This window comes from Choloepus didactylus, chromosome 20 (genome assembly GCF_015220235.1).
Source record: "Choloepus didactylus isolate mChoDid1 chromosome 20, mChoDid1.pri, whole genome shotgun sequence".
In the NCBI taxonomy this organism is placed as follows: domain Eukaryota; kingdom Metazoa; phylum Chordata; class Mammalia; order Pilosa; family Megalonychidae; genus Choloepus; species Choloepus didactylus.
In genome coordinates, this window is record NC_051326.1 from 15,497,124 (window position 1) to 15,521,858 (window position 24,735).

At 58.4% G+C, this 24,735-nt stretch overlaps 2 protein-coding genes across 7 annotated transcripts; both read left to right on the forward strand.

The window, feature by feature from the left end:
- Positions 1 to 5,320: 5,320 nt before the first annotated feature.
- EMILIN1 (elastin microfibril interfacer 1) lies at positions 5,321 to 12,843 on the forward strand. The gene is made up of 8 exons (XM_037812653.1): positions 5,321 to 5,759; positions 6,697 to 6,822; positions 7,305 to 7,528; positions 8,484 to 10,400; positions 10,814 to 10,930; positions 11,376 to 11,393; positions 11,551 to 11,688; positions 12,122 to 12,843. Exons 1-8 carry the CDS (start codon positions 5,590 to 5,592, stop codon positions 12,457 to 12,459), a joined length of 3,048 nt encoding a protein of 1,015 aa, XP_037668581.1. The 5' UTR covers positions 5,321 to 5,589; the 3' UTR covers positions 12,460 to 12,843.
- A 266-nt stretch (positions 12,844 to 13,109) lies between these two features.
- Positions 13,110 to 23,692, forward strand: KHK (ketohexokinase). Of its 6 annotated transcripts, none has more exons than XM_037813108.1 (9): positions 13,110 to 13,697; positions 16,794 to 16,910; positions 18,873 to 19,101; positions 19,270 to 19,404; positions 21,095 to 21,167; positions 21,839 to 21,985; positions 22,947 to 23,035; positions 23,158 to 23,315; positions 23,400 to 23,692. In XM_037813108.1, exons 1-9 carry the CDS (start codon positions 13,658 to 13,660, stop codon positions 23,483 to 23,485), a joined length of 1,074 nt encoding a protein of 357 aa, XP_037669036.1. In that variant the 5' UTR covers positions 13,110 to 13,657; the 3' UTR covers positions 23,486 to 23,692. The 6 variants fall into 6 exon arrangements, with proteins under 6 accessions (XP_037669036.1, XP_037669038.1, XP_037669037.1 ...); XM_037813109.1 differs by having other exon boundaries at positions 13,112 to 13,697; positions 18,967 to 19,101; XM_037813110.1 differs by lacking the exon at positions 19,270 to 19,404 and having other exon boundaries at positions 13,111 to 13,697.
- Positions 23,693 to 24,735: the final 1,043 nt, after the last annotated feature.

Sequence of the window (24,735 nt, forward strand, 5' to 3'; positions counted from 1 at the left end):
CGGGGCTGGGCTGTTGCTCTGGAGCTGTCAGGGGTAATGGAAGCCAGTTGCTCTGCGCTGGAGGGGGACGCCCCTCCTTCTCTGCGCCAAAGAAAACCCTACAGGAGCTGCTATGGGGCTGAAACAGCTGGGACAGAAGACCAACTTGTCGCCTATGTGTAGAGTGGGGGTGCACTAGCCCAGAGTCTGCCTCCCTGGCCTGGGACCAGCGGCAGTTTGTCCTCCCTGCTTCAGCTCAGCAGCTCCTAAGCTCAGTCTCTGCCTTTAGGACTCTGTAGTTCCTTCGGCCTCCCCTCCCTCCTCCTCCCCAGCCCTCACCCATTATTTCCCAGAAGTTTCTTATTTAGAATCCCACACCCACGTCCCCTCTACATAATATTAGTGAAAACCCAGACATGTCCTCCCTCATGCCCCCTCAGAGAGCAGTCTGTTCCCAGCTCGGCTCTGGGAGAAGAGGGGCCAGGTCTTAAAGAATTACATGTTGTTAAGCTGCACGTCTCCTGGAAATCCAAGTGTACCCAGGCACTCAGGTCCGCTGTGGAATCAGACTAGCCTTCCCTCTCTTTGAAAAGCTCCAACCGCTAGGTTGACCCTGGAAAGCAGAATTTCTAGACTGCAAATGACTTGAGGAAAGGCCCTGGAAGTGCTTCAGATTCCTCATGCTGACCTGAAACCAACTGACCTAGATTCTCAGAGCTTCATTTTATAAAGAAGGAAACTGGGGTCCAGAAGGTCATTGATTTGACCAACATTCTACAACTGATTAGCAACAGAACCAAGCTAGAACCCAAGTGTCACTTCTTCCTCTTTCCTCTAGCCCACATTCCATGTCAGACAGGTTGTCCTAGAGCTAGGGATGAGGAAAAGGATTTGTTTTAGAACCACGCAGAAATGCCTTCACCTCCCAGGACTTCCTGTGCCTAGGCCAGTGAGTTTATCAGCCTTAGATGGGTCAACTGGCCTAGTGCCTGGAGAAAGTGAAACAAAAAATGGACTCTAGTACTGAACTAGGCTCAACCAAGAGAACTGACAAAGCTTGAAACAAGCTTGGGTGGAAAAGTATGCGGGAAGTGAGACAGGCAGAGCCTCATCCTGGGCAGGGGCTCGGGGAGAACTGAGGAGAAGACACTTGTGGAACTGAATCTCTGGGATTCTGGAATTACTGTGATATTTTCCAGGAGAGGACTTGAGGCCAGGATTAGGCTCAGGAGTGAAAAAGCAACAAGAAAGACATGGGAAAAAGGGGACTGGACCCCAAGTCCAGGGATGTATGCTCCTAAAGTTGTACCTATGGGCAAGGGTTGGAAGGAAAACATATGCATTTAGGGAGGAGCAGACTTTTGCCTAAGAGTCCCCACAAGTTTGAATTCCCATCTGGGTTGGCAATGCCCCAAGGTCCACTTCTTATTATTCCCCTTTTTTTCCTCCCAATATTCAGTCCTCTGAGAGAGAGCATTAAGACATAAAATGCTCCTTTTTGCTGGTGCCCCCTGGCTGTCCTGGCCTTGGGAACATAAGCTCATGGCTCAGTATGGCCAGGATTTCCCATTGGCACTAGACCCTTGGAAATCCCCCATTTTGGAGAGGTTAGAAAATAGATCCTGTCCTAGAGCTGCAGGGACAAAGCCTTTTTTGGTCTCAGGAACTCTCTTGCCAATTGCTTTGGAAATTTGTGTCTGCCTGCCAACACTGCCACCATTGCTTTCTATCCAATCCTAGCTTCCCTTGCAGCCTGCTTGCCCACACCTCAGGCCAGCAGTGGGAATTGTCCTCCCCAGTGAACCCGGAGCTACTGATTTATTTGAGATCTCACAAGCATTCATTTTAGCTCCTAGCTCTTGGCTCCTGTGCTGGTTTGGATCTGTTATGTACCCTAGAAAAGCCATTTTCTTTTAATCCAATCTTGTGGGGGCAGACCTATTATTTGGTGGGACCTTTTGATTAGATTTTTTCCATGAAGATGTGACCCCATCTTTTCAAGGTAGGTCTTAATCATCTTTACTGGAGTCCTCTATGAGAGGATAAAAAGGCAGAGACATTTTGGAAAGGAGTGAAGAGATGTAATCCAGAGTTTGCCTCTGGGAGAAGCAAGGAGGACCCACAGGAGCTGAGAGGAGCTAAGAGAGACACTTAGACAGAAATGCCCCAGGAAAAACAAGCAGAGAGCCAAGAGAAGCTAAGAGAGAATCCCAGAGACATTTTGGAGAAAGCCACAGAATCCAGAAGATAAACCCAGAGAGAGGGACCAACAGACTCTGGCCATGTGCCTTCCCATGTGACAGAGGAACCCAGATGCCATCGGCCTTTCTTCAGACAGAGTATCGTCCTGTTGACGCCTTAATTGGGACATTTTCATGACCTGACAGCTGTAACTTTGTGAACTAATAAACACCCATTTTAAAAGTCAATCCTTTTCTGATATATTGCATTTTGGCAACTTTAGCAAACCGGAACAGCTCCTAATTACAAGACTCAATGAAATGCACCCTACTGCAATTGTATTTCAAAGCCTACATTTTTGACCTGAGATACTTAAAATGTTCAACAGTTTTTAAACTTCAGGGGTTAGGCTATGGATGGAATGGGTGACAACGAGGCAGTGACAAGAGGGGTGGCATAACTTTTCAGGTTGCCAAAGGCCCCATGATGGAAGAGAAGGAAGATGAGGGAAAGAAAACTCACAGCAGCAGCCAGGGCAGTCTGGAGGGGAAGTAGGCTGGCTTCCTGCCAGGGCCAGGGTCAGAGCTTAGCACTGATACAGAATCCAGGGACAAAGCTGCAACCTTCCAGGGACAACTCCTTTGAAACCAAGACCTTTTGTGACCTTTTTCTCCAAGTTTCCCTGTGTGCTGATTCCCAGACCTCTAAGAGGCAGCCACAGATTTCTGTTACTGTTGGTTCCAACCTTTACTTTCACCAATGCCTATCTTTTTTGCCAGCATTTCTCCCAGCCATCAGGGTCACATTCTAGACTATAGGACCTCTGGGGCAACTCTCTGGGTCATGTTGAAGATCTGATGGTATCCATTCCCATGGCTTCCAACTAGTATCTCTCCAAATGGTCCCCAGCATCAAGGCCCACATTTCCTGGACATTTATTTCCACTGCGATGTGTTACCCTCATCTTAAACCCAGATGTTCAGAGTAAGGATGTCTTTCTTTTTTATAAACCTGCTTCTTTTCCACACTTCTCCATCCTGGCTCAAACCCCAGAAACTTCTCTGGTGTCTCCCTTCGTCTGGCCCCTCCTTACCCAGGCAACCACCAAGCAGCCACAGCCTTCCCATCCTTTCTGTGTTCTCTGTCACTGCTAAAGACCAAATCTGCATCACTTTGCAATGTAGAATTTGGAAGGGACCTTATACAACAAATGGTCCCTTCCTCATTTAAGAAAACCCATGCCCAGTAGATTTATGGGATTTTCCCAAAGTTATAATGCTGGGTAGAGGAAGGGCTGGGATGAGCGTCTTCGAGCCCTGATACTCTGTGCATTGCTCCTGCTGATAATTCCTTGTTTTTTTTCTGTGTATGTGTGTACGTCTCTACTCAAAAACTTGCAATCCAAACTCTTAACCAGCATTTGAGCCTCTTCTCAATTCGTTCACAGTCTACCTCTCTTCCTGTCCCACCTCTTCCTGACACAAATAGAGCTAACATTTATTGAGCATTTACTCTGCCAGGCATGGTTCAAAATATTTTACATGTATAACGGACTTAATCCTCAAAACCTAGGAAGGAGGATGCTGTTATTATTCCCAAGTTACAGACAAGGAACCAGAGGCAGACCTTTCCCCAAGCCTGAAATCTCTCCCCTCCCCTCCTCTCTGTTCTTCACTTTCTTTTTTTCCAATACTGGTGTGGTTTTCTCTCTTCTAATAGCTCTTCGCAGAGTCCCAGAGCAGCCAGTTATCTTCCCCCTCCTCTTACCCAGAGCGCTTACCGTCCCTTTGGCCTGCCCTGCTGGCACTCGGTGTACCTGCCTGCCTTGTGTTAGTTCCCATCTTCCAACAGCTTCTCAGTGGATGGCGACTGGGTCTGACAGGCCCTTGGGACCTAGGGACCTCCTTGGCGCCAGGCCCACAGTGCTTCCTTGTGTCCTTTCTGTCCCGTGCTCCAGCTTTTCTCTCCCTACATCCCGCCACACAGGGAGAGCCTGGTCCAGGACACAACACAGAAGGCCATCTAGTGAAAGCAGATCAAGCTTCCAGATTCGGACGTCCCCCAAGCAGCTTTCAGGGCAGGCAGCTGGTTGGATGTGTCTGAGTTCTGTCCTTGCTACAGCGGCTGTCACACATGCCTCTGGGCTAGCGTGTGACTTCCTTCCTAGATAGCTAGGTCCCAGTTCACCTCCACCCATCCCTGCCCCTCAGCTGTGGCCTGACCTTCCTCACCACCGCAATCCTGGCTCCCGTATTCATTTAGCCCTTTAAGAAGGAGATGCTGTCTCCTCTCCACTGCTTGACAGAAGATTGCTCCCCTATTTCCAGATTCCTTTCTTCTTCTGTATTCTTTGCATTTCCTGACTGTCTCAGTGGAATCCTTTACTTTTTCCTCTCTGGCCCAGGAGCCCTACTCTCTCCTCCTTATTTCTCCCAAGTCACTGACCTGGCTGTTGCATCCCGATTATTGCCTTGGCTGTGTTACCTTGGACAAGTTACTCTCCCACTCTGGGCCTCAGTGTTCACATCTATAAAAGGACACAGCTGGACTAGGTGGTGAGTGATGTCCAGCTGAGCCCAAGAAGTCCGTTCTCCCCTTTCCAGCCCTCCCCTCCTCCTCTCCCCTCTTGGCTCCTGGTCTGGGGTCCTGTCTCCCAGGAGAGGCCGGCCCTTGCCCCAGGAGAGCCGTGGCTCCTGCTCCTGTTCCCTGTCTAAGCCACCAGCCCCAGGCCTCCTCCCCAGCCCTGGCCCCGGCTCCATGTGGCCCATCTGAGAGGCTGGCCCCAAGCCCGGCAGCAACTCCACATTTCTGTTTTTCCTTTTTTTCCCTCTTTCCCGAAGTTAACAAGAAGCAGATGTGGCCCGCAATGGTTGGAGAGGTGGGGGGAGGGGGCGGACCTCCAGCCAGACTTGGGGGGGGAGAGGGGGAGCAGGGGGAGGGAGGGGCAGGGGGAGGGAGGCGGGAGGCCAGGCCCGCCCCACAGTCACTCTCGCGCCTCCGAACGGCCACAGGGGCAAAGCCCTGTCACCCCCAGGATCCGGCCATCGGGGTGGGGGGGGAGACAGAGACCAGAGGAGGGCCAGCTGGGCCGGGGGGCGGAGGCCCAGGAAGCAGCATCCGAGAGGGGCAAGGACCAGTGCAGGAGGCCAGGGGGCACCGAGAACAAACTCCCCTCAGAAGCAGAGAAGAGGAGAGCGGAAGGAACGAGGGGGGGACAGACAGGAGCCTGAGGAGGAAAGAGGAGGGGGAGAGGGGTCAGGCTGGGCTGCCAAGCAGGAGGCCTGTGGCTCGGGGCCGCGACAGGAAGCCGGGGACCAGGACGGCTGTGTCCTGCGGAGCAGCGGCACCCCCGGGGCCCGGCAGAGGCGCCAGTGGCCAGGCAGCCGGCAGGGATGTGTCTCTGAGGACCCCCGCAGAGCACCCCCCGCCATGGCCCCCGGCACCCTCTGGAGCTGCTACCTCTACTGCCTGTTGACCACGGCCGCAGGGGCGGTGAGCTACCCTCCCCGCGGTTACAGCCTCTACACGGGGGGCGGCGGGGCCCTCGGCCCTGGGGGACCCCAGGCCCAGAGTGCCCCCCGGCCCGCCAGCCGCCACAGGTAAGACGCTGGGCCCTAGGCCGAGGATGATGGTGGGTGGGACCCCTCCCAGGGACCCCCTAATGCAGGCAAAGGGGGAGCGAGCAAAGCCTTCCATCGGCTGGCTCCTCACATGCTCACCTTCCCCAGGGCCGTTTCCGGGGTCCCCTGAACACACAGGCTCCCTGCTGATGGCAGGGGGACCAGCTCTCCAGTCCTCCCCATGGGGACCCGCAGTTAGCTGCCCAGGAAAGCCACCCTGACGGAGCAGGGCAGGCCCTGCTGACAGCGGCTGGGAGTGCACCAGTCTGGGTGCCTCACTCGGGCAGACCTTTGTCCCTTCCTAGGGCTCCCAGGGCCCCAGCCCAGCAATCTATAACCCTGACACCACTCCTACTCTGCCCCTTTGGGCTCTCCAGCCAGCCAGACACAGATCACAGGCTGGCGAGAACAAGGGAAGTGGAGAGTGTGAACTGCAGGGCCCAAGTGGGGCAGGGCTCATCTGAGGTTTACCCTCCACTTGCCCTAGACTGGCCCTTGGCCTGCCCTGTCCTCTCCCCTGAGGAATCCCAAGGGACGCCAGCATCCAGAGGGTCACCCACAGGCACCCACTGGCCGACTTGTACACAGCCCACCAAGCTGGGGACCGACACAGGGCCACAAAGGAGCACAAATGAGTGTGTGAGGCTCTAAGGAGCCCATGGCCAGGAGGACTGACTGCTCTGTGGTTGTGGGTTTCCATTCTACACCTCTCCCCATCTTGAAAAGTCTTTATCCGCTCCTGGTGCACAGGAAAGCGTGGGGGTGAGGGGGAGCTGTCCCGCCAAAGCCCCAGCTCTCGCTGCTCCCCGAGGGCCCCTCATCTTTTGACCCTCACCCAGCCCCTCTAGGAGCCCCCCAGCCCCCTGCCGGGGTTTGTGTCGTGGGCCCTCCTGCCCAGGTGGGGTTGTGCCTACAGGAACTGGTGTGCCTACGTGGTGACCCGGACCGTGAGCTGTGTCCTTGAGCATGGAGTGGAGACCTTCATCAAGCCCGACTACCAGCCCTGTGGCTGGGGCCAGCCCCAGTGTCCCCACAGCATCACGTGAGCTCCTGGTGCCAGGGATGGGCCGGGGCAGAGGGCACTTGGTGGGGGCTTGGCAAGGGGCAGAAGGTGGGGGGCCAGCTCAGAGAATTTGTCCAAAGCAGGTAGCAAGGGGCAGGGCCTTGCTCAGAGCCATTCTGAGACGACATGAGGCAAGGGGTTGGCTGCTGTGACACGGAGGGCAGAGTCACCTAGACCACCCTGCCAGCCCCCAAATGCCATCTCGGGATTGGGGGACTGACTTCTCTGGGCTGGGTTGCCCTCGAGGTTCCAAGGCTGGGCAGTGGTAGGACAAGCAGGCACTTGGCCCTTGGCCAACAGGCTGACAGCTGTCAACTGAGCGAGACCACACACTGGGCACTCAGGGCCCCGGCCTGAGGGACAGGCCTTGGCCACCAGCAGCTGCCCACTTCTGAGGACAGGGGCCAGGGCCACCGACAGTACAGGGAGGAATACAGAGGAGGACCCTCTGCCTCTCCCAGGTACCGCAGCTTCCTCCGTCCTCGCTACCGGGTGGCCTACAAAACGGTGACGGATATGGAGTGGCGGTGCTGTCAGGGTTTCACGGGCGACGACTGTGGGGAGGGTCCCACCCCCGCGCTGGGTCCCGCACCCACCACGCCCCGGCCCCCGCCCCAGCCGGCCGGCCGCCCCAACCTCTCCGGCTCCAGTGCAGGCAGCGCCCTCAGTGGGCTCGGGGGAGAAGGTGGGTATGGGGGCTGCCAGGGACAGAAGCAGGGGTGGAAACTCAGGTGGGAAATGTGGGGCTTGGCTGCTGAGGGAAAACCCCTTGAGGTTCCCTGTGTGTGCGTGTGTATGTGTGGTGTGGGGGGGGAGGGAAGGAGGGAGAACATGTGCCTATGTGTGGCCAAGATACTTCCTTGCCGGGGACAGCTGTGAGAGGAAAAGGGGGTTCCTTGGAGGATCTGGGTCCCTGGGGAAAGAGGGTTGAGACTACAAGTCCCAGCATGCATCGCAGCTGACTACAGGTCCCAGGCCTCTCTGTGGCTTTTAGAGGCTGCGGGTCCCAGAATGCCGCCGTCCCTGTGGTTCGCCTTCCCTGGCACATGTGCCCGGCGCTCCGGATGTGCTGTGTTTCCCTAGCAGAGAGATAGCAGCCCTTGTAATCACGGGAAAAGGCACTTCCGGCTGACTGACCACCCAGCTAGAGCCCCAGGAGGCTTGCCTTGTTTGTCCCTGTGGTGGTGTGGGGGAGCGCCTCCCAGTAATAATCACCCACGCTGTTTCCAGGTGCCGCCTGGAACTCTTGCCAGTGTCACTCCCATTTTACAGATCAAGTAACAGTTTCCAGAAATTTGAGGGGCACTTGGGACAGTGGAAAGGGCATGGTGGTCAGACAGATATTGTTACCCAAAATCTCTGGTCCTCTGTTTCCCAATGTATAAAATGGGAACTGTTAACAATATCTGCCAGGTGGCGTTGTTGTATGGGGAAAGTACTACGGCATAAATCAGGCCTCGAGGCACTCAGTGAATGCCATTTCCTTCCTTCTTTTCTTGCCCAAATCACCCTGCTAAGGGGTGGATGGCCCAGCCTAGGAACTCCATCCTCTTAATGGAGCTGGGGTGAGCAGGGCCCCAGAGGTAGGCCCTGAGCTCTGAGGTCTGGCCTTTCTGCCTTATGCCCTTCCCTGTTGCCAGGTCCTGGGGAATCAGAGAAGGTGCAGCAGCTGGAGGAGCAGGTGCAGAGCCTGACGAAGGAGCTGCAGGGTCTCCGCGGTGTCCTGCAGGGACTGAGTGGGCGCTTGGCTGAAGATGTCCAGAGGGCCGTGGAGACTGCCCTTAACGGGAGGCAGCAGCCAGCGGACGCAGCTGCCCGCCCCGGCGTGCATGAAACCCTCAACGAGATCCAGCACCAGCTGCAGCTCCTGGACAACCGCGTCTCCACCCATGAACAGGAGCTGGGCCACCTCAACAACCATCACGGGGGCGGCGGTGGCAGGGCCCTAGACCCGACCCCAGCGCCTCCCAGCCACAGCGAGGAGCCGCTGCGGGAGCTGGAGCAGCGGCTGCAGGAGTCCTGCTCGGTATGCCTGGCGGGGCTGGATGGCTTCCGCAGGCAGCAGCAGGAGGACAGGGAGCGGCTGCGAGCCCTGGAGAAGCTGCTGGCCTCGGTGGAGGAGAGGCAGCGGCAGTTCAGCGGGCTGGCCATGGCCCGCCGGCCCCTGCAGGAGTGCTGCCCTCCAGAGCTGGGACGGCGACTGGCAGAGCTGGAGCGGAGGCTGGATGTCGTGGTCGGTTCCGTCACAGTGCTGAGTGGCCGGCGGGGCACTGAGCTGGGAGGAGCAGCCGGGCAGGGCGGCCACCCCCCAGGCTACACCAGCTTAGCCTCCCGCCTCTCTCGCCTGGAGGATCGATTCAACTCCACCCTTGGTCCTTCTGAGGATCCAGAAAAGGCTCGGCCTGGGGGACCTGGGGGACAGGGCCACTGGCTGCCGGCTGCCTGGGGCCGCCTGGAGATGCTAGAGGGCTCACTGGCCAACGTGAGCGGGGAGCTGGGTGGGCGGCTGGATCTCCTGGAAGAGCAGGTGGCAGGGGCCGTGCAGGCATGTAGCCAGCTCTGCTCGGGGGCTCCTGGGGAGCAGGACTCTCAGGGCAGGGAGATCCTCAATGCCTTGGAGCGCAGGGTCCTGGACACCGAGGAGCAGCTGCGGCAGGTGGGCTCGGACCTGCACAAGGTGGGAGTGGCTGGGGAAGCCCAGCAGGCCGCACTGGAGGGACTGCAGGGTGCCGTGAGCCAGCTCCAGGGCCGCGTGGACGCACAGGATGAGATAGCTGCAGAGTTGGCACTGCGGCTGAACCTCACAGCAGCCCGGCTAGGCCAGCTGGAGGGCCTGCTGCAGGCCCGTGGGGAGGAGGGCTGTGGGGCCTGCGGCGGTGTCCAAGAGGAGCTGGGCCGCCTGCGGGATGGCGTGGAGCGCTGCTCCTGCCCCCTGTTACCCCCGCGGGGCCCTGGCGCCGGCCCAGGTGGGGGGGGACCAAGCCGTGGGCCCCTGGATGGCTTCAGCGTGTTTGGCGGAAGCTCAGGCTCAGCCTTACAGGCCCTGCAGGGAGAACTCTCCGAGGTCATTCTCACCTTCAGCTCCCTCAATGATTCCCTGCGGGAGCTCCAGACCACAGTGGAGGGCCAGGGCGCCGATCTGGCTGACCTGGGGGCCACGAAGGACCGCATCATCTCCGAGATTAACAGACTGCAGCAGGAGGCCACGGAGCATTCCACAGAGAGTGAGGAGCGCTTCCGGCACCTGGAGGAGGGACAGGCCCTGTCCGGCCAGTGCCCCGGGCTAGAGGGGCGGGTGGGCCGCCTGGAGGGAGTCTGCGAGCGCCTGGACACGGTGGCGGGGGGGCTGCAGGGCCTGCGCGAGGGCCTCTCCAGACACGTGGCCGGGCTCTGGGCCGGGCTACGGGAGTCCAACAGCACCAGCCAGACACAGGCGGCCCTGCTGGAGAAGCTGCTTGGGGGGCAGGCTGGCCTGGGCAAGCGGCTCGGGGCCCTCAACAGCTCCCTGCTGCTCCTGGAGGATCGGCTGCGCCAGTTCAGCCTGAGGGACCTCACTGGTGAGAGGGCAAGAGGAGGCATGGGGGGGCACCCCCTTTTAAGCCCTTTCTTTTTCTTCCCCGCACCCCACAACAGCCCAGCCTTGGTCTCATCTACTTTTTACCTTGCTTTGCCCAGCATGTATTGCAGTCTGAACCACTGTCCCAAGGGTTACACTTTTTCCACAAGAGATGATCTGAGGTCTCAGGCCCCTGCCCTCCTTCTGGCTGCTCAGATAGGCCTGGGAGTTGGGGGTGGAGGGTGCTTTGTGAACCAGGGATCTGGCATGGGCAGCGAGGGACCTCCCCCCGCACCGCTTCAACTTGCAAAGCCCCACCTGTTTTAGCCATCACCTATCCATGGAGCCACCACTGTCCTTGTCTGTTGGAAACTCCTTTTACAGCTCTCCTTCAACTTAGTTTTGTCATTTCAGGGCCAGCAGGTGAGGCTGGGCCCCCAGGACCTCCTGGGGTACAGGGGCCCCCAGGCCCTGCTGGACCTCCAGGATCACCAGGCAAGGATGGACAAGAGGGGCCTGTCGGACCACCAGGTATGTGGGCAAAGACCCTTGCTGCATCCAGGGTTGCCACCTCCTGGGAACCCCAGGCTGAATATTCCATGCTGAACCTGACAGAGAAGGGGGAAAGGGGGTAGGGAATGGGGGCTTCTACATGGCTGCTAGCGGGAGGAAAGTGACTAGGGGGTGGGCCAGTCACTGTGTTTGGCTAATTGGATATGGCCTCACTGCTGTATTGAGGAGGGAGGCTGAACCCACAAGGACTATCTAGGGTGTGAAAGGCTGGGGCCCAGGGCTCATGGCCCAGCAGTGGAACAGAGTGGGCCCCACCTTTCCTCCTTTTCTTGATAGCTCCCTTCCTGTTTCCAATCCTCCTAGCACCTAGCACAGCAGGAGGGACTCCGCAGATGTTTGCAAATGTTTGCTCTGTGCCTTATGAGAGCTGCCCTTCTCACTGCCCCCTCTTCTCTTTCCACAGGTGCCCAAGGGGAGCAAGGTGAGTTCTCCACATTGGCTGCTGGAGGGAGGGGAGCCTGAGCTAAGGACTGGAGGAGGGAGGGCCTCAGGCAGTGGAGGTCCTGGGAGGCAAGGGGGCTGGGCAGCTCTGCTCCAAGCATCCACCCTGACACCCACCTACCTCCTCCCCCACCCAGGAGTGGAAGGGGCACCAGCAGCCTATGTGCCCAGAGTGGCTTTTTCAGCTGCCTTGAGTTTGCCCCGGTCTGAACCAGGCACAGTCCCCTTTGACAGAGTCCTGCTCAACGACGGGGGCTACTATGACCCAGAGACAGGTGAGCCAGGGAGGGGGCTGGGGTTGGGCGCTTGGGGACATGGCCGGACCTGGCTTTGATAGCTTGTCATTTTTGCCTCTTTGGATAGTATGCATCTTTTCATCCTCTAATTGAGGAGACCCCTACTTCTTCCTTTATTTTTTCATTCTCAGCACAGCTTGGGCTGGGAGTGGGAAGGCAGGTGGGGTGAGGATCATTCATTCAACAGATCTTTATTGGGGGCCCACTCTTGCCAGGCTGCTTTAAGAGCTGGGAATGCAGTAGTGAACAAAAGAGACAAAATTCCCTGCCCTCCTGGAGCTTACATTCTCGTGGAATAGAAATGAAAAGGCCCAGCCGGCCCCTCCCTGGCCTAGGAGCTCCGGGTGGGCTTCCCCAAGCCTTGCTGGCCCGGCCACCCGTCTTCCCTCCTGACCGCCATCCCTGTCCCCAGGAGTGTTCACCGCGCCACTGGCAGGCCGCTACTTGCTGAGCGCAGTGCTGACCGGCCACCGGCACGAGAAAGTGGAGGCCGTGCTCTCGCGCTCCAACCTGGGCGTGGCCCGCATAGACTCCGGGGGCTACGAGCCCGAGGGCCTGGAGAACAAGCCGGTGGCCGAGAGCCAGCCCAGCCCGGGCGCCCTGGGCGTCTTCAGCCTCATCCTGCCGCTGCAAGCCGGGGACACGGTCTGCATCGACCTGGTCATGGGGCAGCTGGCGCACTCGGAGGAGCCGCTCACCATCTTCAGCGGAGCCCTGCTCTACGGGGACCTGGAGCTCGAACAGGCATAGACAGGGGCGGGCCCGACCGTCCCCAAGTGTCTCCGGCGCCGGAGAGGCAGCGGGGGCGGCGGGCTCCTCCGGGTCCCCTCCGGGACCCCAGCCCCCCGGCCAGCCGCCGTTTCCGGACCCGCCGCGATACAGGCGCCCAGAGCTTCGTCCCTACCTGGGCCACGCCGGGGCCCCTCGTCCGGACTTTTGGCCTGATCGCCGCCCCCTTCAGGGCCCCTTCAAGGGCTCGGACTGCGCAGGAGCCGATCCGCGCGTTTAGGCTCCCTCAACCGACCCTCGAGGCCGAGTCCCTGGGCTCCTGTCCCTCCCACCGCCACACTAAGCTATTCGGGAATAAAGACACTTGGTTTTTTTTTTCTAAAAAGAAACAAACAAAAAACCATCCACAAGCAATTCTGCTCCAGTATGTGTTCAGGGGACAGTAGTGTGGGGGGGACTGACTGGGGGAGCCCGGGGGCCGGGGTGCCGGCGGCGGGCTGCGTGCGCGCTCGGGTCCCCGGAACTCTCCGCGCCCACGCCCAGCCCGCCGCCGGCCACCAGGGGGCGCCGAGAGCCAGGCGGGGGCGGGGCCCGCGTCACGTGACCGCCGCCGTCCACCTGGCGGCCGCGCGTCGGCGGGGCTGGGCGGGAAGAACTCGGCGTCGGGGAGGGGCTGCCTCCGGGAGGCCGAGCTCATCCTAGCGGGTCCAGGGGCGTGAGTCGGGTCCGCGGGTGCAGGGGAGGGCACATCTCTATTGCGCTTTCTCTTTGCATCCCTGAGATTGCCTCGCTGCGCTTTAAAGAGGTTTAACGTTAGCTGCGATTCCGTCTGACTAGTTAGGGAACCGAGGCCGAGGAGTGGGAGGTTTGGCCATCTGCAGGACCCGGTGACCTGCTAAGGGAAGGCCGGGAACCCAGACGTCGGGGTCTGCGCTCCCAAACCGGCTTGGATCGGTGGGCGCTGGAGCAAAGGCCGTGCCGCGTTGCTTGCACCCCACCCCACCTCACCCCTCGCCGCTGCCGGAGGCTCCCTGGGGGAGGAGCTCCGGGGGCGGAGGAGGAGCCACGGCGGCTCCAGGGAGCCGGGACGCAGTCATCCCGGATAAGAGGCAGAGCCCGGCAGGAACCCCGGCAGCCCGGCAGGCAGAAGGCTCCGGGAGCAGCCTCATGGAAGAAAAGCAGATCTTGTGCGTGGGGCTAGTGGTGCTGGACATCATCAATGTGGTGGATAAGTACCCGGAGGAAGACACGGACAGCAGGTAGGGGCGCCCGGGCCCCTCCGAGACCTCCGGCGCCGCTGCAGCCCTACGTTTGTGCCCCGCGGCCAAGGCTGCAGAGCCTCCGGCAAGGGGCCCCCGCAAGACCCTGCGAGTCCAGCCTCGGGAGCCGGTGGCTGCCTGGGGAGCCTGGGGGGCTCTCAGTGGAAGAGATGAGAAGAGAATTGAGTCCTTTAATAATAAGCTCCAGGCTTTGATAGCACTGTGTTAGGCAGTTCCCATTTAAACCTGGAGCTGTGTCAGGCATCACTGTCCCCATTTCACTGATAAGCAAATAGAAGCTCTGAGAAGTGAAGTGAGATGAAATGATGTATCCAAGGGCACACAGCTGGTAGGTGCAGAACCTGTGCTTTGTTTTGTTTTTTAATCCAAGACCTAGGCACTTGCCTCCCACCAACATTTACTCTCAATTTATTTACTAAATAGCATAGATATATAAAATCACACCTGTTTCAGTATTTCTAAAAAAAAAAATTTAAGGCAGCTTACAATTAGTGGTATGTGCATTTAGACCATTCAAAGAATATTTAAAACCCTGGCATTTGAGCTTCAGCTATAGCTCAGGGCTTACTGGCCCTGGAGGCAAATTGGAGAGGCCATGAGTTAGGGATAGGGCTGGTTCACGGGGCTCCCAGAACTTCCCTGGTGCTGAATTCCCAAAGGAATTTACCAGAAGTCCTTCTTACAAAGGTCAGTGGACAACATAGTGGGAAGCATCCTCAGTAGTCTGGTGGAAGCTGAAGGTCATTTGCTGCTTCGTCTATGTACCCTTGATAAGAGTCTCCGCGTCACACTCCCCCGAAGGGGCAGGATCCGTGGCTTTGTCCTCATGCTTAGACTACTGAGACCAATAGCTCTGTGGCCCTCGACAGTCTCAGCCAAGAACTGGGCAAAAGGCAGTTCGAGATCGAGCTCTGGCAAGTCACTGGGGTCCCAAGGGCCACAAGGGCAAGACCCCAACACTCTTCAGGCTTTAAGAGTCCCCAAAGCAGTGACCCGCACATCATCACATGCTTTCCTCACAATGGCCCACGCGAAGTATGTAAGAGTCTGCAAAACCCTATTTGTATAGATGAGGACGCTAAAGATTCGGGGAAATTAGATGATGTTTATAAGGCCAAATGGTTAATTAGTGGCCGAGCAGCAATGACATCTCAAGTCTCCTAACTTTCAGTTCAGTGGCGCCAACCCTCTGTTGTCCCTTGTACTCCCTGTTCCTTTTACTGCTGACCCTGACTTATGGAGTTGACCCTTTGTTTTGGGCTACTTTGTTTGCCAGCCCTTAGGGCCTCTTGCCAGGGCAGCAGGAACAGTGGGGGAGGGGCACGGGGCTGTGCTTCCAGGCAGACCCCCCCGGGCTGTCGACCCGGGCCAGGCCAGCCCCACAGTGTGCTGTGACGACTGAGGCTTTCTCTCAGGAGACCAGGGAAAATTCCAGGCCATGGGGCTCCAAGGACCATGGAGAGCGTGAGAGCGTGGGGGAGACCCAGAGTACCTCTCTCTACTGGAGCTGACATCCCATTCCCTTTGGGATCCGTCATGGGGGGGATTAGGGTAAGGAAGGCCTGCTGGCTTCCACCCTGCCTGGGGCTGCCTCTGAAAGTGGGGACCAAGTGAGGCGCCTCTCTGTGTGAGTGTTCTCCCTTGGCCCTGCCTTCCAGCATGTGTCTCCCCTTCCCTCCAACCTGCGGCTCTGCCCCTCTGCAGAGCATGGTTTGGCCGTGCGGAGGGCCTTCTCTCTCCCATGGTCCAGCTCCTGGGCTTGTGCCTCCCAGTAGGCAAGCCTGAGGGGCTCCCAGTCCTTCCCAGGCATCTCACCCCATGGGGTCTCAGGACTCTGTGCTGTTGGGTCCAGGCGGAGGAGAGCCTTCCAGAAAGCACCGTCATGCTCAGCTGAGCATTTCTGTGCCTGAAGTTGGCTATCAGTTGACTTGGACAGGTTTCCACAGAGTAAAATTCTGTACCCATCCTTAGAAGCCCCATCAAAGCCAGGACCTAACTGCTTTCTGTTTAGAAAATACAGAGTTAATAGCAGTGGTGTTTGGATCAGGAACCTGGGTTCTGATATCAGCTTTGTCATTATCTGTTGGTGTGATCTTGAGCAAGTCAAATCCCTCTGGGCTCTTCTTTCATCTCTGCATGGAAATTTCTCCAATGTTCAAAGCTTTAAAAATGTTGAACTTTTTACAAATTAGTGTGCTTCCTTTCTAATGAGTTTGAGTTCCTCTTTCTCTAAGGCCGAGGGGAACTTCGGGATTAAGTTTTGGGTACAAATATACCTTAGCCTAAAATTCTCGAGTCGGTTATTTTTCATAACTGGTGGTTCTTCGGGATTGTTGCTGTTGTTGCAAGCTGCCACCATGTTCTTCTGTCTGTTTGGAACTGGAAGAATGGAAATAACCTGTGATGTTTATCTCACAGCATTACTGGAGCACAAAGGAGAAATCACGAAATGCTTTGACAGTATATGTGTAAATTCTGAGTTTCGTTGAGGATGACCATGATGCGCTTCAGGTGTATCTTGAGTTAGTTTCCCTTTGTGAGGTTTTCAGTAAAGATGGTGAAACACTAGTTCACCACCTAATAATCTCTTTAACTTTTGACATCTTCTCAAGTGATCACAATTTCCGGGCTTGCTCTCCTGTCTTCTTCATGTTACTCTGCAGTTACTATTGAGGACGGCTTCCCTGAGTCAGGAGAAGGTCGCAGACCTGACACCTTCGGGAAGGACACTTGGTCTCTAGGGTCCTTGCAATTGTCACAGCCCCCAGGAGGAGGCTGGAGGATCAGCCGCGGGGAACAGCTATGACTCGGGGGGAAGGGGGGTGGCTTCAGCTGAGGACAGAACCTGGGGTTAGCCAAACCCTCAGCTTTTGATGGGCTGACGCCATGAGAATAGGGGGGAGGATGGAAAGGAAGTGCTGGGAGCTGGCCTTGAGCTGGGCTGGATGACAGATGGGACCTCAGCCAGGCCCCTTCCCACCCCAGAGCCTCAGCTGCCCTGTCGGGAAAGTGGGAGGCCGGCCTGGCTGCTTTCCGAGGGGCATCTCCCGGCTTTCACCTCCTTGTGCCATGCAGGTGCTTGTCGCAGAGATGGCAGCGCGGAGGCAACGCGTCCAACTCCTGCACCGTCCTCTCCCTGCTCGGAGCCCCCTGCGCCTTCATGGGCTCGCTGGCGCCGGGCCATGTTGCCAAGTGAGTGGAGGAGAGAGCCGGGGAGGCTCGCCCGGAGGGTGCGAGGGTGTGGGGAGAAGAAGGAAGTCCCACCCCCAGGAGGGCAGCTAGAAGAACTGGTTTGTGGTCACCAGAATGGGTCGGAGGGGGCGGCATGGGTGCCCGTCTCCCAGCCCCTCCTATCCCCTCCCTGCTGCGGCTTCTCTGCCGTGTCACTGCCAGTGCTGTTCCTGCTGGAGTTTCATTTGCACAGTTTATTTCCTTGGCTACTCCCTAGAGCCTGCTTAAGCTCCTGCCTTCTCCTTCCTTGCTTTCTACAGACCTTCCACGGTGGATTTGCCTTTGCCCCTCCTAAGCCCCTGGTCCTGGCTGTGCTGGGGCAGGAGACACTTAGGGACATGCTGTACCTGCCGCCCTCCGGGAGGTGTAGCATCCGTGGGCCCAGGGTCCAGGCCCACAGTTTATCTCCCAGTTGAGGGAGCTCATGCCCCCTTTGTCCACTGAAGCATCAAGAGGACCCCATCCAAGGGCACCCCAGAGCCAGCTGCTGAAGCTGGGCCCAGAACCCGGGTCCCATAGCTTACTGCTGTCGAGGCCAAGCCCCTAAGTGCCCCCCATGCTTCCTCCATGAAGGCTGCTGCAAGGACCCAAGAGCCCTTTGCCCCTGACGCTGCTGACTCAGCAAGCGCTTATCAGGAGGTGGGGCCCACACTTTGCCCACCGTGGGGCCCGGGGCAGGCTGCCAGGTTGCTAGCCTGCAGAGCACAGCCCTTTGAACCCCGGTTTGAAGGGGACTGTTGCTGGGGCCCAGCCTCCTGAGCCGCTGCCAAATCCCTGCCTTAATGAACTGGCACAGACAGGAGAAAAGAGGAGAGAACCCACCCTGTGAGACGGGACAGAGGGACTTAGAGCCAGTGGCCGGTCACTTTGCTGACCGTGCCCAGCTGGGGGCAAGACCGAGGTCCTTGGTTTGTCTAATGGAAGCTCCTTTATGCAGCCATTGTGCTGATGGGGGGGCCGTGCAGAACTCTCCCATTTATTCAACAAACATTTACTGGGCACCCACCATGTGCCAGGCACTGTGGGTACAAAAAGTTAGTCGACAAATCCAACCAGATTTTCCACACTCTGGGAAAGCTACTTTTTAAAGGATCCTTGCGGTGAGGGACAAGGAATTAGGCCCTGTTAGCTGTGTACGGATTGGAATTGTCCAGCTTTGGTGGACCAGCCACCATGAGAAGGGCCAGGGTGAGGGTGGACGGCCGGGTCCGGTTGCCGGTTCTCAGGCACAGAGGATTCCCTTTCCAGGCAGGGCCGGGGTTGGGGGGTAGTGCTGCCCTCCTCCTTCTCTGGCTGCAGCATCTTCCCTAGGGGGCACCCCCTGGGCCCACTCTGATAGGAGGGGATTCCGGAAACAAGCCCTGGACAAGGTGAGGGGTCTCGGGTGCTTGGAGCTGGCTGGCTGCCCGGGAGGGTTGGCCTCGCGGCAGGAGGAAGGGCGCTGAGCAGGCCCCCGAGGGGGCACCACTTCCTGGTTGCGTGCCCTGGGGGCAGGTGTAGGAAGGAGAATCGCAGTTTTAGGACTGGAAGGGACTTTAGAGAGAAGAGTACTGTGAGGACAAGCCAAGGTCAGCCAGGGAGCAAAGTATCACTGTCACCTTGGTGATTAATTATTAATTCTTCCTGGGCCTAGCATGAAACCCCCAGGGCATGGTGCCTCCACTGGCTTGGCTCAAATGGGGTGCAGGCTCTAGGCCCCACATCTCTCCCTTTCCAGCTTTATGGATTGAGTCAGGCTGAAAGAAGGGGTCAGGGTTGGCGTTTGCTTAGGCAGGTCCTCAAGCAATGTCCCCTGGTGTTCCTCTCGCTGAGCTCCAGGCTGTGGCGCTCCCTCCCGCCCCCCTGCACAGCCAGGGACGCTTCCAGAACAGGACTGCACTTTCCAGTTCTCACCAACCTAGCCTTTCTCCATTTGCACCCCAGCCTTTTGGGGATCGTGGTGGCCCCACCAGCTACCCTGCTGTCCCCCAAACCCTTGTCACACTGCACCTCCCCTCGGGTTACCCTACCCTGGCAGTTTTGTCCTGGAGGACCTCCGCCGCTATTCCGTGGACCTACGCTACACGGTCTGTCAGACCAGGGGCTCCATCCCCACCTCCACGGTCATCATCAGCGAGGCCAGCGGCAGCCGCACCATCCTGCACGCCTACAGGTTTGTACACCTGCCTGCACCTGGCCAGCTGCCGCTGCCGCCACCAAGCTCCCAAATCAGGACATCGCTTCTCTCAGGGGCCCCATGTACTCCACCCCGCAGGCTGGGCCACTCGTAGGCTCTAATCCGTTCTCCTTGCCCTTTCCCTGGCTCGGGCTCCACCCCAAGCTTCCTGGTGGCTGACTTCGGGCGGCGGGGCGTGGACGTGTCCCAGGTGGCCTGGCAGACAAGGGGGGAGACCCCCTGCTCTTGCTGCATCGTCAACAACTCCAATGGCTCCCGCACCATTGTGCTCTACGACACGTAAGGGCCCCTGGCCTCATCCTGCCACACCCACCAGTCAGCTCCCTCACTCGCATGGGCATCCCTACTGCCCGCCCATCGCAGCCTCTCTGTTTGTTCCAGAAATTGTCCCCATGCTAAACTCAACAGTGATTTTTGAATTGTTTTCAATCAGGGGAGAAGCGAGGTGGGAAGGGAGGGGCTTTGCTCTGCCTGGCACGTGGCCTCAGTCAAGGCCAGGGATGCGCAGGCAGCCCGCACAGAACGTAATTGACATGTGATTCCTCGCTCATCCGTCAATCGCAGCTGGGGCAGGTGTGGGGAAATTGTTCTGAGGGCAGAGGGGTGGGGCTGTGGCTCACTGGGATTTCCGGGGTCAGCCCCAGAGCCGCCAGCCTGCAGCACATGCCAAAGGGCTGGGACTAAGAGGCCTAGCACCCAGAGGCCAGAGCGAGCACTGCACACACAATTTGCAGCAGCTGTGGCAAGAGAGAGAAGGGGTCGACATTTGGGCATCTGATGTGCGAATCTGAGGGAAGCAGGATCCCTGCAGGGTCTCGAGCTGCTCAGGAGAAGGTTCTGTGGGACCATGCCCTTCTCGACCCTCCCAAATTCCCTCTTGAAGAATCTCAGAGGTTTCATTTACGGAGAACCTAAGAGGTGCCAGGTGCTGCCCTTGGGTTCGCACCGTCCCTCCTGGCCAGTGTGACCACTGGACCTGAGGGAGAGGGGCTGTCGCTGCAGGATGAGCTTTCTGGCCCGGGGTCCCTGGGTTCCGTGTGTCTCATGAGTGATGGGCAGGCCCAGGTGCTAGAGGCGACCTGCAGACTCGTCTGCCCACTGAGCAACAATCTGTAACTGCTTTGATGCATCACTTGGGGATTCTTTGGCCTCACTGCAGGCCGTTGCACACATCAACTCCACTTCCAGCAAGCCTGGGAGGCATGGGTTGTGGCCCCCATTTCCCGGAGGCCCACGGCACACAGCTGGATAAGGGGACAAAGGGTTGGACCCCAGAGCATGGAGGGGGTCTGGGCCGTGGTAGGTCTCCTGCCCAAGGGAGGACCAACGCAGACCCTTTCTGGGGTCTCCGCACCCAAGCACACCGAACATAAACTCATCCTCACCCATCGACCCTGACCTCAGGGCTGGGACACCGAGCTGCCCGACTCAGGACAATGGAGCTGAGGGGGCCACGGGTGAGCTCCCAACACTGGGGCACCAGAAGCCAGTGGGACTTTTCCCAAGCTCCCACAGCATGGTTTGCCAGGGCACTGCGCGCTCAGAACTGCGTGCACATCTGGCAAAGAGAATGCCAGGACTTGTAGTCTCTGGGACGCCTGGGGCCTTCTGGGAGATGTGATCTCCAAGGCACACAGCGGACCTGGCCCCCTGAAGCATGTTGCAGCTGATTTGTCCTTAGATAATCTTACAGTCTCAAACACGGGGTCGATTAGCTGGCAGGAAGGGGCACCTTAGCAAACTGCCTTCAGATCCCCGAGGATGGAGCTGGGGTGGGGGGTGGGGAGCGGCAAGGAGTGGTCAGGAGTCGCACCTAGGACAGGACCTAACCTGAGCTGGCCTGGGGCCCCTGTGCAGTAGATCCAGCTTCTGGCCATGCTGCAGGCAGGGCTCCCGGCTGCCGGCTGGAGTGCCAGGCCCTGGCTGACCTCACCTGCCCCTCCTCTGTCCCTTCCATCCCCTGGCCCAGGAACCTGCCCGACGTGTCTGCTGAGGACTTTGAGAAGGTTGATCTGACCCGGTTCAAGTGGATCCACATCGAGGCAAGCCCTGGCCCTGCTTGTTGTGAGGGTCTCCACCTGCCGACCCCACCACCAGTTCTGCCTCCTTCTTGGTTTCTTTGACCCAGGAGGTACCTTGGAGATAAATGAATCCAATCCCTTCACCATCCTTCCTCAAGTTCTCGGGTGCCCCAGAAAACCTGGGTGGCTTCCCCGTGGTCACAGCAGGATGTGGGCACAGCGGGCTGCAGGCCATGCCCAGGGCTCCCACCTCCTCCATGTTCTGCCTCTGTCACGAGCCTGGCTGGGCCACGTGGTTTACTCTCTGACCTCTGGGGGAGCAGGAAGAGAGGACCTGACCTGGCTTCCAATTCAAGGGAACTAGAATCTTCATTCTAGGAGAGAAGTTTTGGATAGTGGGTGGGATGAAACCCTGAGAAGTCCTGAGTTCTAATCCCAGCCCCGTCATTTAATTTACTGGGAGTCCTCAGGAAAGTCTCTCTTATTCCTTATTCTCATCTGTGAAATGGGAGGGCTGGTCGCCAACATCTCCCAGGTCCATGGGGGCTCTAGAAGTGTGTGACTTGGGCTCAGCCACACGGCCCCCGGCCCCTCCCCTCCCCACCCAGCGATCCAGCAGAGGGGGGCAAAAGAGCTGGGGGCCTGGGCAGTGCCCGGCTGGTCCTGAGCCACCCCACCCTGCCCTGCCCCAGGGCCGGAACGCCTCGGAGCAAGTCAAGATGTTGCAACGAATAGAAAAGCACAATTCCAGGCAACCTCCAGGGCAGCGGATCCAGATGTCCGTGGAGGTGGAGAAGCCCCGGGAGGAGTTGTTCCAGCTGTTCAGCTGTGGAGACGTGGTGAGCGCGCCCTGCAGCCCTCCTTGCCACAGCCAGCTCAGCAGCTAATCTGGGGACTCTTAGGCTTAGAGTGACAACTCCTGCTTGGTGGTGTTAGAAGGGCAGGTGGGGGGCAAAGCCAAGGGGCGGACTCGGAGCCTTGGGCTCTGATCCAGGCTGCAGCAGGGATTTTATGCATCTCAGCTGGGGGCGTTGGTGTGAGGGTGGCCAGAGGGCTTGGCTGGGGCCACCTTCGTGCGTCTGCTCACTGGGCCTCCTCAGCCTTTTCCTCTATAAATGAGAGGATGGAGCTGTTCTGAGGTTTCTTCCAACTCTGGGGTGGGGGGCAGATTGTGGGAGCCACGCAGGGGCACGGAGAGGGTGGGAAGGGGCTTGCACAAAGCAAAGCCAGCAGGGCTGGCTGGAGATGGAGTTGGGAGATACTCCTAGCATCAGAGCTCAAACTGGGGGGTGACCCCCCAGCCTGCTGCCTCAACCTGGGCTGCCACGTCCCGCATCCATCTCGTTTCTTGTTTGGTGGGTTGTGGTGGAGTCGAGATGTATTTTTAAACAAAACTCCCTCGGATAATTTTAAAGCATAGTGGGTGTGGAGGAGCGTGGAACCCTCCCCTTTTGGGGTGGCAGGGTTGGGGTGCTGCTCGGGAAAGCAGGTTGAAGCCTGCAGTGAAAGGCGTCACCCCAAGGTTGCGCTCAAGGCTCTTTTTGGGTTTCAATCGGGAGGAAACTTGGAAGAAATAGACCAGGGCTTTTGAGTCACAGTTTACCTGGATGTGCTCTAGCATATCTTAAGCAGGTATAGAAATGTGTTCCCGTGGGAGGGACAGCGAGACGCTTGTTGGGGACTGATGTGGCCTTGATGGGGAGTCATGTTATAATATGGGGACCACACTTGGGCACCGGAAGTGGCTGAGCTGGGACTGGGGTTGGAGGTGACCATCGGCCAATCCTCTGCTGTCCACAGGTGTTTGTCAGCAAAGACGTGGCCAGACACTTGGGCTTCTGGTCAGCGGAGGATGCTATCAGGGGACTGTACGGTCGTGTGAGGAAGGGGTGAGCTGGGGGAAGCTGGGAAGTGGTCCTGGGGGCTGGGGAGCATGTGAGCCAGGGCCCTAGGGGTCAGCTCTGGGGGTCAGGGGTGGGCTAACACCCCCGCTGAGTGGAGGGCCTCGCAGGGCTTGGCTGGTCTGTGCCTGGGCTGAGGAGGGTGCTGACGCCCTGGGTCCTGATGGGTGCCTGCTCCACTCGGACGCTTTCCCCCCACCCCGGGTGGTGGACACCCTGGGCGCCGGAGACACCTTCAATGCCTCTGTCATCTTCAGCCTCTCCCAGGGTGAGTGCCCCAGCAGGAGGGGACAGGGCTGGGGCCTGCCCCTGTGCAGAGCAGGCTGGCCCAGTTACTGGTCGCTCTCTCCAGGAAAGAGCATGCAGGAGGCACTGAGCTTTGGCTGCCAGGTGGCTGGTAAGAAGTGTGGGCTGCAGGGCTTCGATGGCATCGTGTGAGAGCCCTGCAGAGGAGGACTGGCTCATCACCCCTCCATGCAGGTGGCATCCCTGGCTGCCGCTGCCTTTTCCCCTCTGTCCAGCCTGGCCTCCCAGCTGCCCCACTCCCTGGGCAGATGGGGGCTGTAGGGTGGGCTCTGCTTGTGTGTGTGTCCCCATCCATCTCACCCTGCAGTACCTCCAAGGAAATAAATCTCCTCTCCCAGAGCTGGCCTCCTTCTGTCTATGTCCTTCTGGATGTCCAAACTCCTCTTGCTGGGGACTCCTGAGGCTTTGCCACTGCAGCCTCTCTTTTTTCTCCACGCCCCAACTTGACCTCCTTGCCCAGAGGAGGGGCTGCCTGGGCCAGAGCGGCAGCTGAGCCCTTCCCAGGGAAAAGGAGCCCTAGTGGGCTGAGTCCTGAGCCCTGTTGGCAGGGGGTGGGGGACACTCCCTCCCGCGCCCCAGCAGACCTTCCAGATAACCAGACGCCAGCAGACAAGCCCCTGTGGACCCCTGTGCTGTGCAGACGCTCCACTCCCACGGCCCCGTGGGGGCCACACAGCCGAGCAACCCAACAGCCTGGGCCGGAGCCGGCTCAGTGACTTGGTGGGGGGGGGGGGTCGGTCACAGTCAACGGCCCCAGGGCCTGAGAGCCCCACCCTTCACCAGCAGTGGAGTTAAGGCCAAGTCTCAGCCACAGATGGGACTTGGGAGAGTGGTGCTGTCCCTCGAGGACAGCAGGACAGAAGGTTTACAGGAATTGGAGACCAACTCCAATATGGAAGTTGGGGCAGGGGTGGTGGGGTGAGGCCATATAATGTGATAAGAAGCAGGGGCTTTGGGGGCAGACAGCCCTGAATTCCAACCTGCCACTTAACTAGGTGCGTCACCTTGGGGAAGCCACTTAATTCCTTGGTTTCCTCACCTGTCAAACGGCACTAATTCTGTCTGGCTCATAAAACTTGTGTGAGGATCAAATCAGATAATATGGTGCCTGATGTGTACCAGACTCTTGCTAAATGCTGTTCTTATGGGCAGGGGAGGCAGATACAGGGTGAGAGGAGACTTGCTTTGAGCTGCAGAGGGCACTGAACACCAAGTGAGGAAGGAACAGGTGAGTGTTTGGGTTGACTGAGCTTTCTTCACAGGGTTGTCTGCAGCCAGCTGTAGCCCAGCCCCACAGATGCTGCTCTCTGTCCCATAGATGCTGCCTTGTGCCCCTGTGGGCATCTGGGCAAGTTGGTCCTGTGGAGTGATGGCCCAGGGGC

Coding starts and splice junctions, on each gene's coding strand:
- EMILIN1 (XM_037812653.1), top strand. CDS start 5,590: ATGGCCCCCGGCACCCTCTGGAGCTGCTACCTCTACTGCCTGTTGACC. Junction 6,823..7,304: donor CAGTGTCCCCACAGCATCAC/GTGAGCTCCTGG, acceptor TGCCTCTCCCAG/GTACCGCAGCTTCCTCCGTC. Junction 10,401..10,813: donor CAGCCTGAGGGACCTCACTG/GTGAGAGGGCAA, acceptor TTGTCATTTCAG/GGCCAGCAGGTGAGGCTGGG.
- KHK (XM_037813108.1), top strand. CDS start 13,658: ATGTGGTGGATAAGTACCCGGAGGAAGACACGGACAGCAG. Junction 13,698..16,793: donor GAGGAAGACACGGACAGCAG/GTAGGGGCGCCC, acceptor TGTGCCATGCAG/GTGCTTGTCGCAGAGATGGC. Junction 21,986..22,946: donor TGTTCAGCTGTGGAGACGTG/GTGAGCGCGCCC, acceptor TGCTGTCCACAG/GTGTTTGTCAGCAAAGACGT.